The 12558-nt window shown below is 41.7% G+C and overlaps 1 protein-coding gene across 3 annotated transcripts in view; it reads left to right on the top strand.

Moving 5' to 3' along the window:
• The window catches only part of XPOT (exportin for tRNA), a 62143-nt gene that overhangs the window by 45672 nt on the left and 3913 nt on the right, over positions 1-12558 (top strand). For 2 of the 3 annotated variants that reach the window (XM_019514656.1, XM_019514657.1), the window contains exons 15-22: positions 715-809; positions 2003-2072; positions 2602-2840; positions 4625-4910; positions 6921-7110; positions 9562-9678; positions 9759-9874; positions 10234-10281. In XM_019514656.1, the coding sequence (XP_019370201.1) occupies positions 715-809; positions 2003-2072; positions 2602-2840; positions 4625-4910; positions 6921-7110; positions 9562-9678; positions 9759-9874; positions 10234-10281 (1161 nt within the window). Of the gene's footprint in view, positions 1-714; positions 810-2002; positions 2073-2601; positions 2841-4624; positions 4911-5329; positions 5961-6920; positions 7111-9561; positions 9679-9758; positions 9875-10233; positions 10282-12558 lie in introns of those variants that run through there. The other variant, XM_019514658.1, reaches the window with a different exon arrangement.

A 12558-nucleotide genomic window follows, 5' to 3' on the forward strand; every position in this document is an offset into this window, starting at 1 on the left:
TTCTTCCCCGCCTAAGCCCCCCCCCCCCCCCCCTCCCCCCCCCCCCCCTTTTTGCTGCAGCAGTTGGGTTCTTTGGGCTTCCTACCCTCCTCCAGCTTCTACTTCATGCCATTGCTCCTGGGGCATGGTGGCACAGTCAGAGAGAGGGCCAGGTGCCTAAGCTGTGCATGCAGCACAGGGGAGGCAGGGTGTCTGAGCTGTGCATGCAGCAGGGAGGTAGGCCAAAGAGCCCAGGGTGCTTGTGCTGTGTGAGGCAGGAGCTCGGTTGGACTGCCTGCACTGTAAGCTGATGCATGTCTAGGATGGGAGGAGGGTGCTACCTATGCATTGTTGGGGAGCCCATGCTGCTGGGAGAAGGTGGGGGGGGACACAGCTCAGGGGGCAAACTGCATGCATAATCAGGAAGGGAATGGAGCCAGACTGTCTACATGGCTAGGAGGCAGGAGAGCCAGGCAGCATGTGTGGCAGGGTGGGGGTGCACTAGGTTGCCTGTGTGTCAGTGGAAAGTCTTGGGGTGTTGCTTGAGTGGTAAGCAGCCTGAACTTTCTGTGGCTTCTGGCTACACAGAAGCCCCAAACTAGATAAATAATTGAATTGTTTACTTAAGCGTTTTTGGGCACAGGTAATCTTGATTTTCTGAACAAGGAAGGTGGTTTAAAAATTAGGTTGTTAGGTTTTTCTGCCTGTACATAGTAAGTACTCTCCTAATTGCAGATGGCATTTTTGGATCAACGAGGTCTTCGCCATACTAATGCAAAAGTGCGAAGCAGAACAGCTTACCTCTTCTCAAGATTTGTCAAGTCTCTTAAGTAAGTAAAAATTGTTTCAAATACTATCTGATTTTTACAGTTTTGTGGCTATTGAGGAAGCAGTTATATACAGTTCTCACTAGAGCAAGTAGAGGTCAAAATGAGTCAATGTAGAGCACTCTTTTGGAAGGTCAGCTCTGTAGAGTCCTCCACAGTTTTCTGAGTCTATGTAAAGGAGCACCTAAATTGCAAACAGCTTTGCAGTTCATCTCAGCTGGATGTTGATTCTTAAACCTAAAGATAGAGAATATAAATGCTATTTTAGCTTTTGCAGTTTTCCTTGGTGGAAGTATCCTGCTGTTCTAGTGCTGTGAAGACTATAAGTAGATCATCTCCAGATATGGAAATCATGGGTAGAGTCCTAGTATTTCTATCATTTCCTACAGTGTGTGCACCTGAAAACAATTCACTCAAGGTAGCCACATGCACATTTTTTGCAGGCTAATAGACAAGGTTTATCCTGTAGAGGTTTCCCAAATCAGTATGAGCATTTTAATTTCAGATTCTATTGGTTCTAGTTTTGGGGACTTAAATACTGTGCAGTTAGGAAAGCTGCAGAACAAATCAGGTTTCAGACTTGAAACCTGACCCCTTTTTCAGCTGTTGATGAAAATATTTCACAGATGAATGGGGCATTTATGCCCTGTCAGTTATTTTTCCAGGATCTCTTTAAACTCACATGGATGCCTCTGCATCTGTAAAGCTTAGCTCACATCTTGAGGTTTTACAGGCATAAGACTTAAATAAAAATTAAGAGTCCAGAGAATGAACTGGCATGAGAAACATGCCAGTACTCCATAATGCAGGGGTGGGCAAAATGTGGCCCAGGGGCCAGATGCAGCCTGCCAGGCTGTTCTGTCCAGCCTATGGGGCTCCCCAAAAATTAAGAAAATTTAATATATATCTGCCCCTGGCTGCCTGTCATGTGGCCCTTGATGACTTGCCAAAACTCAGTAAACGGCCCTCCGCTCAAAATAATTGTCCGCCCCTGCCATAATGCTATGTACTGGCCTGTCTTGAACCAGTCTTTCTCTTTCTCTCCAGTTCAGGGCAGGATCATCTTTTACAACACTGTTATGATTTCTAAAGAGTGATTTATTTACTTAGCACAGATTCAGCAGAAGATACCAAACATTTTTTTAAAAAATCAGACTTCTATAAATATTACTAATTTAAATTATTTTTTACTTTAGTAAACAAATGAATCCCTTTATTGAAGATGTTTTGAACAGGATACAAGATCTGCTAGAACTTTCTCCACCTGTAAGTACTTACAAGTGTTTTTAATGCATGTATTATGTGCACTTAAATTCATACGGGTACACGTACAAAAGTAAAATTTAGCAAGAACTGAGTGTTTTCAAATTTGAACATTGAGTTCATTGAGAATGTTTGTGATCATAGGCTTAAGTATCTTGCTAAATCGGGTCCCAAAAGTATGGACTTAAAAAATGTTTGTGTAGATAAGATACTGTCTAAATACTAGTGATCTTTGAAACTGAAGGGTATGAAAAGAATTGATACTTCTACTGATTTTTGTTTTGTTTTTGTTTTCACGTACAATTGGAAGTGATACTCTTCTTCAGATACTTATACCTTAAGTAGGAAAAGAAAGGAAGTGGAGCATAATTTGTGTCTAGTAATTTGACTTTTTGTGGAAAAGTAAGTTGTTCTGTAGCAATTTCTCTTTACTACTTGTCCTTTTATATATCCTTAGCTTTGTATAGGCTTAAAATGAAAGAACTTTAGCAATTAAAAATATATTCAACGTAAATCATGTCTTCTGTTTCAGGAAAATGGTTACCAGGCTTTATTAAGCAGCGATGATCAACTGTTTATTTATGAAACAGCTGGGGTCCTGATAGTTAACAGTGAATATTCCGCAGAAAGGAAACAGGCCCTCATGAGGAATCTGTTGACTCCACTAATGGAAAAATTTAAAGTGCTGTTAGAAAAGCTGATGATGGCTCAAGATGAAGACAGACAGATGGCACTGGCTGACTGCCTCAATCATGCAGTTGGCTTTGCTAGGTGAGTACAGCATAAGTTAAAAAAATAATATTTATTTTAACATGTTGACTAAAGAAAAGTTTTAAGATAATTGATTTCTTTTCTCTTCGACAATTTTATTGTCCCTAGAAAACTTTCTGCTGACAGTCTTTCTATGCAGTCTAGAAAGTGCTCTAGGGATAGAACCTTTTTAGGAAAGGTGTCTGATGATACAAGCATATAATGTATTCAGAAATCTGAGATTCGATTCACTTTACTAAATGTCTCATGAAAACTATTATTTCAAATAAAAACTCTCTAGTATTGTTGATCAGACATCATTTGATGGAATCATAGAAAATGTGGCTCGGAAGGGACCTCTGGAGGTCATCTAGTCCAGGGGCGGGCAAAATACGGCCCATGGGCTGGATCTGGCCTACAGGGTCCCTAAAAAATTTTAGAAAAATAAAATGCATCTGTCCTTGGTTCTTTTCAAAGATGGGGCAGTAGGACCCAGGGGAAGCTCCGGCGGGCTCCCACAACAGTAGGGCCCACCCGGCCCCCCAGCTGGAAGTGCCAGCAGGGGCTCTGGCATGAGACCATGTGGCTGCCCCGGCACCAGAAACTCGGGTAAGGGGGGCGGGGGGAAGGGCAGGGGACTTGCTGGTGCTGAGCCCAGGGAAAAGTGGCCCTCCCCTCTCCTCCCCATGGCCTGCACTCCCTGCTGCAGCCTCTCGCAGTGCACGTGGAGCTGTCCTGAGCAGGCACAGGCAGCCCCACGCGGGCTGCAAGAGGCTGTAGCGCTGGACATGGGGCAGGCGAGGAGCTGCTTTTCCCGCGCTCAGCACCAGCTTGTAATCTACCCCCACTGCTAGCCCGTGCCAGCTCCAGGCTTGTCTGTCAGGGCTTCACTGCAGCAGCAGCAACTGTGGCACCCCCCTCCCCCCTGCACTGGGCGGTGTTTGCTGCTGCCCAGCGCGCAAGCTCCCCATGCGAGCTGTGAGCAGCTGCAGCAGGAAGCGCCAGCCACGGGGCAGGGGAGAGGCCGCTTTTCTCCTACGCTCCGCACCAGCTCCTTCCCTGCCGTCGAGGTGGTGACCATGGGGCAGGGCACCTGTCAAGGGCCAGAGCTACCCATGCAACCCTTGACAGCTTGCCACAACTTGGTAAGCAGCCTTCTACCTGAAATAATTGCCCGCCCCTGATCTAGTCCCATGTCCTGCTCAAAGCAGGAACATCCCCAACTAGATCATCCCAGCCAAAGCTTTGTCTAGCCGGGTCTTGAAAACCTCCAAGGATGGAGATTCCACCATCTCTCTGGGTAACCTGTTCCAGTGTTTTACTACCCTCCTAGTGAGAAAATTCTTTGTAATATCTAACCTAAACTTCTCTTGCTGCAACTAGACACTGCTACTCCTTGTTCTGTTATCTGCCACCTCTGAGAACGGTCTAGCTCCATCCTCTTTCATATCTCCCTTCAGGTAGTCGAAGGCTGCTATTAAATCCACTTTCAGTCTTCTCTTCTCCAAAATAAATTAGCCCAGTTCTCTCAGCCTCTCCTTTATTTGTGAACAGTAAATTCACTCAGACTTAAAGGAACAGAGCACTGAGACTTAGCATGAAGTAAATTATATTTGATGTTTAGTGGTGGGAATGCTAAATATTTTCTAGGTTTTGCTTTGTCAGGGCATCCAATATTTTTGGGAGTACATGCAAGCTGTGTTCTGCTTTTACAGTATGATTTATTCTAGATGTCTTAATTTCCTTTTGTCTTTGGAACGTGAACTAGTGGGTAACTCAAGTGACTCCTTACTTTTGTTGCACAGCCGAACCAGCAAAGCGTTCAGCAACAAGCAGACAGTAAAACAGTGTGGCTGCTCTGAAGTATATCTGGACTGCTTACAGACATTTTTGCCAGCTCTCAGCTGTCCCTTACAGAAAGAAGTTCTCAGAAGTGGAGTCCGCACTTTCCTTCATCGCATGATTATTTGCTTAGAAGAAGAAGTTCTTCCATTCATCCCTTCGGCCTCAGAACATATGCTTAAAGATTGTGAAGCAAAAGATCTTCAAGAATTCATTCCTCTCATAAATCAAATAACAGCTAAGTTCAAGGTATGTTTCTTTAACAGTTTATGGATTAGGGCATTACAAAAGTTCTTGCTTTTAGCTCTAGCAAAAGGGTTAGTCATATGTGAAGAAAACTACTTTAAGTTCTGTTTTCAGCTTCGAAGGATTTTTCTGTAGGAAATATTAGTCTTAGGAAGAGAATTGGTCAATACACAAGAATTTATATTATGAGTATTTTGACTGTAATAATCCAAAAAGCATCAGAAAATATAATTGTATTTACAGCCTGTATATTTTGGTATTTTACTACTTAAAAGCAAACTTCATATATTGATATAAGGATAGTCTGTTTCAATTATGAAGTCAAGGTGAATAGGGAAGAAGTATATCTGCTAAATTTATTTTTTTAAATGTCAGTTAAGCTTTGTTAAATTGTCTTGAAGTGAATCTTCTTTCTTTTATAGCAAAATTTACAGGTATGTAGAGGCATAATGTACAGGTGTGCATGCTTTTTTAAACGTGGTGTGTGCAGAGGTGTAACAGTGAAGCTGGGTGTCCACAGCAGGTGCTATGCTCAGGGGCAGCAGTGACTTCCAGTTGCTGCTGCCACTGTTGCAATTGCACATCAGCAGCAGCTGTTGTGTGTCCATTTCCATCCTCCCTGCCAGTCTATGCCTGGCACAGCTGCCTTGGTTACCCTACCCTAGTTACACCACTAAGTGTGTAATATATAGGGAGAAACACTGGTTTACAAGAGCAGGGTATAGTATTATTTTGCCAAAAGTATGTGCTGGTTGCTCTGCTTTACAAGAGATGTACACGAGTACAGGGTTCTTAAACCTAGATGACGTGTTTTTGGAGCAACACTGTTTGGGAAGTTGTGTACGTATATGTTCAGCATGAATCACATTCTTAAACTTTTATATAGTAGAAATTCTTAAACCATGGCTTTTTCAAGAGCTGGTTGGTCACACATTGGCTTTTTTTAGTCTTGTTAATTCATGTGCTTTTTTTAAGTTGTCTTATCAACCTACAGCTTTCCCATGTTCAGTTGCTACATTAATATATAATTATGACTAGGATAGGACTTAATTCTGGATTAAGTGAGAATGGTGGTGATATGGCACAACCACCGTCACCCGAGACATTTGGGCACTGGTGCACTATGGGGGATTCAGCTATTGGGGATTCTACTCTCTGCACTGGTGGAGAAGGAATGTGAACGTTTTGAGAAGCTGGGGAAGGAAGAACTTTCTTCATATTATAATGTGTATCTCCTTAGCTGCTTCACAATTGACACTGACACTAAAGGTAATTCACTGTAAGGTGGAGGGAAGTAAATTGCCATGGCAGAGACACCTGAGAGTAAATAGGGATTGCCTTACACCTGTATCTTATGGACCCTCATTATAAGAAAAATACAAATGTGACGCTTGCATTGCCACAAGGTCAGTTTAACAGTTTATGAAAATGTCTGTTCTTCTGACAAATGGTCACATCAGTTTATAAAACTACCATATTTGAAGAAATCTGGGTAAACTTCTGATTTCGAGTTTATCTATTAGGCTTTCTTCAAGGAAGAGGGAAGGTGAAAGTTTGAAGGGTTGAAAGGGCACTGTCAACTTTAACACATCTCTGAAGGTAACAGAAAACAGATTTTCTCAAGATGCCACACTTTGAAATCCATCACTTTGAGGTCTTCCAGAATTTTAAAATAAATGTTGCTTGGGCTATTGCAAGCCTAGGATTGTTTCCCCTTTTCCTGTGGGTAAAATGCCTGCTTTCTAGATCTGAAGCAGAGATTGAATACTTTCACTAGTGTAAATACGGAGAAAATATTGTAGTAACTCTAGAATAAATGGATCCATAGGTATATAATTTTGTGTGTGTATATCGCTATGTATGGTGTATCCACATGCTGAAAATTGCACCAAAAGTTAAGAATTGCGGTGATTTTTTTTTTTTTTTTCCTTTTGTAACTGTGATTAATTTTCAGGTATTCAGTCTTTGTAATTAACGAATGATTAGTTTATAATGTGTTTCCTACTTCTCCAGACCCAGGTTTCTCCATTTCTGCAGCAAATGTTTATGCCGCTACTTCATGCTATTTTTGAAGTGTTGCTCCGTCCAGCGGAAGAAAATGACCAGTCTGCTGCTTTAGAAAAGCAAATGTTACGGAGGAGTTATTTTGCCTTCTTACAGACAGTCACTGGCAGTGGTATGAGTGAAGTCATAGCTAATCAGGGTGAGCAATCGCTTTTGGAAATGTACTATAAATAACATTTATATAGCAAACAATTTTATTTTCCAAAGTCAACACTAATGCAATTCTCCTAAATTATATCAATATTAATTAATTGTAAATGAGCTGCACTTAATTTTGACTAAAGATGTCTGCAGTGTTTCTAATGAAAATATGAATACTTTCATTTTTAGTTATTTTGTCAATATGTTGTTGTAATGTCAGATAAATAGTACAGCCCCTTTATAAATGTTTATTTCACTGGAAATGCTTATAATACGGTCAAGTCATCGGCCATACTTCAGAGAAATCATTATATGGAATACTTTATTATAAGTAGATAACGTTGTGCTGGTATACATGCATGTTTTAGTTTTTGCCAGCAGAGGCTATAGTTCACTGTTTGTGCACTTAAGTGGACAGCAGCTATGGCTGCTCGTTCTTCCTTGGTTACCCTTGCTGTTCCCTCTGTCTCCTCTTTTTTCTGAGGACAAAGTCTCCATATAACTCCCTAGATACCTAACCAGCCTCTTTACGCCACCCTTAACAGCTAGTACAAAGTTTGCGCTTCTTGTTGCTGAAAATGTCAGATGTCTTGTTGACTCAATGCAGAGTCAGGCTGTTTTAAGCTGTAATGGAAGGAAATATTGAGACATTTGAGAAAAGTAACAAAAATATGAAATTTTATGCAAGCGAGGCTATAAAAATCTATGCCAAAAATGTGTGAAGGAACTGATTGTTGAGTAACTAACTAAGTGAGGTGGGAAACTTGCATGTGGCATAATATTTAGCAAATGATTGAGGTATTTTGAAGTTACCATATAAAGCTGAGTATATATGGGAAATGCACTGAAATGTAACTGTATCTCCATTTCTGTTGCAGGGGGAAAAATGGACCTCACAAACATTGCAGTTTTTAAATAGCCATATAAGTTTGCAGTGAAGGGGAGAAGGTTGGGTGCCGTTTTGGGGCATCAACAGAGACTTTCACTCAGTGTGCATCAGAAGTTAGAGGGGATTAAAACATTAGAATATGTAAATAATAGGCCAGCAAATACTTTAATGCCCTTATTTTGGTTCCTGGATTACTGTGCTCAGCTGTAGTCAGTCTGTCTCAAAGGTAACAAATGGGTAAAGTGATGATGAGGCACAATTTCATATGAAGAGCATAGAAAGATTAGACTAGACATGTTCAGTTTGGATGGGAAACTAAGCCTGTATAGAGGGATAACAGAACAAATAAAATAGGGAAGCTAAAACCTTGAGTTCCTGATATTTTTTTCCTTCTTTTATTTAAGGACGGCATAAGGAAATACAGTTTTAGGTATCAAATTTAATAACTTCAGGAACTTGTCTTGAACTATCATTGAGGCCAAGTGTTTTAGGATTGCAAAATGATTAGATACTTCCAAAGATAAAACTTCTATGGTTTCCAAGATGCTTAAGATCCAGGGTATAAAACAGTGACTCAGCGGGGTAGAGGGAGATGCTCTGCCTGTGAGCAAGCTGCTCCCTAAGACTTATTGCACCGTCCTCTGAATATTTGCTACCAACTAAATCCTGCAGCAGAGTGCTTGACATGATAGAGTATGGCAGTTTTTCTTTGTTAATTGGTAGCTATTGAATGTTAGCTCTGGTAAATGTATGCAAGTACCCTTTAGAAAGGCAAAATACTAGGATAATGACAGCTTTCATGATTCATCCTTCTGTCCTCACTCCCTAGATTAATTGTCCTGGTCTCATGCAGCAATGACTAGTTCTTAGACGCATGTATCAGTTTAAAGTATTGAGACACTTTTTTTTTCTCCCTCCCCACTCCCACCTCTCCTGTAATATCTAGTTAAAGAACATTTGTTTTTGATTCTGGGAGGTTTTTTCAGTTGATAGATTAATCCCTTCTGTGGAAACATCCCACTCCCAGTGTTTTTGCTGATTTATAAAGCTCTACAAAAATATAGACTTTAGCAGATTACTTGCAAGGGGAAAAATACAGAAGATTTTATAGGCATTCTATCAGACACCCACAGAATTGGTCACAGCAGTATTTGTCAAGACGAATCAAATTCCTATTTTTCATCCATCTCTTTGCCAGTGACTATATTAACTTCAGTTGTGCCAAAACCCAAAAGGAATTTTAATTTATGGCTATCTCTGCAGTTCAGAATCTGATTTCTTTCATCCAGAAACATTTTATTGGTGGCCTGGCAAAATTGTGAAGCTGCCAGGAGGCACTTTATTTTTATTACAGTTTAAAAAAAAATGCCATAGATGCCTGTTTTTAAGTTCACAGAATATTTGAGATACTCTTCTACTGTAATGTTTTGTGTATTGACAATATTTTTAAAATCTGATTTCATAATTCAGAAATCACATTTCTTCAATTACAAACAATTAGCTATTCACTCACAGCTGAGTTTATTTTTTAAGAATCCAATTTACTGTAATTTATTATAGGTGCAGAGAATGTGGAGCGAATATTGTTCACTATCATTCAAGGAGCAGTGGAATATCCAGATCCTATTGCACAGAAAACTTGCTTTATTATTCTTTCAAAGTTGGTGGAGCTTTGGGGTAAGGTTGCATTGATGGCTTTCTGATTTCACAAGTGTTTAGAAAGTAAAATACTGACTACTGCTGCTTTTTTTTTCCAGGAGGCAAAGATGGACCAGTGGGTTTTGCAGACTTTGTCTACAAACACATTGTTCCTGCATGTTTCTTGGCACCTTTAAAACAAACATTTGACTTGGCAGATGCACAGACAGTATTGGTATATACCTTTTGTTGGTTAAGTATAGAACCTTTACTTCCCTCATATTTAGCAACTTTTTAAAGCTGAAAAATGCATACAACATCAAAGCATTGATTTTGCTGAGACTTTATATCAAACAGTATATTATGGCACAAAAAAACTAGATGAGGGGTTTGGGGGAGGGGCAGGTGAGACTTGGTACTGATTTCTGCAAGCCACCTGCACTTATTTCAGACTGATTTGAGAGAACTGCAGGACTGAGTCCCCTGGTGTAAACTTATAGTACAATAATTTAATATTCAAACGCTTGTCTGTACTTAAATGCTTGTCTGTACTTTAATCTTAAATTTGTGTTAATCCTAGTAATTTTTTTGCAGGCTTTATCAGAATGTGCAGTAACATTAAAAACAATTCATCTCAAAAGGGTAAGAATTTTAAAATTTATTATAAACTAAATGTATCCTAAGGGAGAATCCTCAAAATTAAAATAATCCTGAAGGTTGTGAAAGTGTTTTTTAGACTAAAAGAAAATCTAAAACTAGGGAAATGTAATAGATTTCATAGACATTAGGATTGGAAGGGATTCCACAAGATCATCGGGTCCACAGAAATTCACAAAAGTAACCTGTTGCAATGAATTGCAAAACACATTAGCCATCCTGTTCTATATATTAATACTACACTAATTCAGACGTTTTCCTAAATTCAGCATAATCACTGTCTTGTTAAATTCATTCTTCTGTTTCACAAATACTAACTTTAAAAATGCTGAAAGCAAAGAATCTAAGTTCTGTTCTGTGGTAATCTATATGTGAAAGATCTCTTCACTTAAAATTATTTCGTTATTAAAAAAATAGTATAAAAACTGAATAGTCTCTATTAACAGGTCAGCATTCTGTGAATGTGTGTGCACACATGCAAACACATTTGCGTGCACGCATGCACACACATTTGCGTGCCTTGGGGCGTCTATGCATACGCCCCGGGGAGGGTGCTTAAACTGGAGCGGCTCTGAGAGCCACTCTAATTAAAGCACCTGCAGCATTACATGAATTCAGCATCCCACACTTCAAAATGGCAGCAGGGGCACTTTAACTAAAGCTCGTTCAATGGTGCCGCTGCTGCCACTTTTAAAATGCGGGGACTCTGAATATACATGACACGAAGGCTGCTGGAGCGTGCTAATTAGTACACTCCAGCAGACTCACAACTGACACAATCGAGTCTGCTCCAATGTGTGCTGGTTTGCACATGTCGGAGCAGAGCTCCCTCGTGTATAGCTGTCCACTGTGACCAAAAACGAGGGGGTTTTGGCCATCTTTTCAAAAACTCTTAGCACTGGAGAACTGTCATAGCTTACAGGAGAATTGTCTGGATTGCATTCCTTTTGCTTCAAGCAAAATTGAATGCCAAGTTGTAATAACAGAACTAATGAATCTTTATGAAACCACTTAGCTCTTTCTGCCTCTGCTAGTCGGCCAAATGGATCTTGTTCCTGTACCTACAAGGTACCTTTGGTACTTCACAAACATTGGAAAAACAAATATCTTGAACATTTCCTTCGTTCTTGTTGCCAAGAATTCAGCGACCTAAATGCTGTTTCTTCCAGTAAAAACTACATAATTTTAGTAGATAACAGAAAAGATTAGCAGTACCCCTGGAGATGGAGGTATATTTGGATCCCCAGTTCATCAACCATTCATCAAACCAATGTTTCTACTAGGTAGCAACAACTTAAAAAAAACAAAAAATCAAAAAAAAAACAACCCAGCTAATAGCCCAGGCTTGTCCAACATGTGGCTTGCCAAGCCATTTTATCTGGCCCACGGAGCCGCCACGGCAGAGCTGCCATGGCGGAGTGCGGAGCCACCGCAGCAGCAGCCAGGCAAGGTGGGCAGAGCCGGCCTGCGGGCCCCAGCCAGCGGCGAGGGGAGGGAAGGGGAGCTGCTTACCCCCGCAGGGCCGTACTCATCAGTGAGCCGGGTTCTGCCACTGCTGCCCCAAGGGCTGTGTGGTGCGGGGCTGCCCCAGCCGCGCCTGATTAGACAAGCTGGGGACAGTGTGTGCAGCTGCTTCTCTGGCTCTGCCCCTTGCACGCCGGGGGAGCTGCAGCATGGCCCGCGCCCTGCCTGCATGTGTGGTGGACAGAGGCGCAAGGTAAGTTCCTGCGCGGAGCTGGGGGCGCCTCTGGGCTGGGCTGGGGCTGCGGGGCACGTGGTTGCTGGAGCCAGGCTGGACAGGAGCCAGGACGAACCCAGCCAAGAGGGTGCTCTACCTCCAGCCGCCTCCTTGGCAGTTCAAGTTCTGCTAATGTAGCCTGCATGGCTGAGGATGGGGGTCTGCATGCTGCTGGAGCAGCCTGTACAGTGAGGGAGTCCTAGGGGCCCACCCCCACAGCGTGCAGCCTGTGTAACACGTGCTGGTGTCATCTGGGGCCCACAGCCTTGCCAGAGCTGAACAGTCCTGGACTAGCTTATCCTTGAGATCTCTTCCACATCTCTGCAGTATATGCTTACAATTTCTATTTAATTAACCACAATGACCATGATCAAGTTAGTAAAGAATCTCAAGGATAAGCTAGTCCAGGGCTGTTAAGATCTGGTGAGGCTGTGGGCCCCAGATAACGCCAGCATGTGTTGCACAGGTTGCATGCTGTGGGGTTGGGCCCCTAGGACCCCCTCACTGCACGGGCTGCTCCAGCA

Source organism: Gavialis gangeticus, unplaced genomic scaffold (genome assembly GCF_001723915.1).
Source record: "Gavialis gangeticus isolate Ggan-Ray unplaced genomic scaffold, GavGan_comp1, whole genome shotgun sequence".
In the NCBI taxonomy this organism is placed as follows: Eukaryota; Metazoa; Chordata; order Crocodylia; family Gavialidae; genus Gavialis; species Gavialis gangeticus.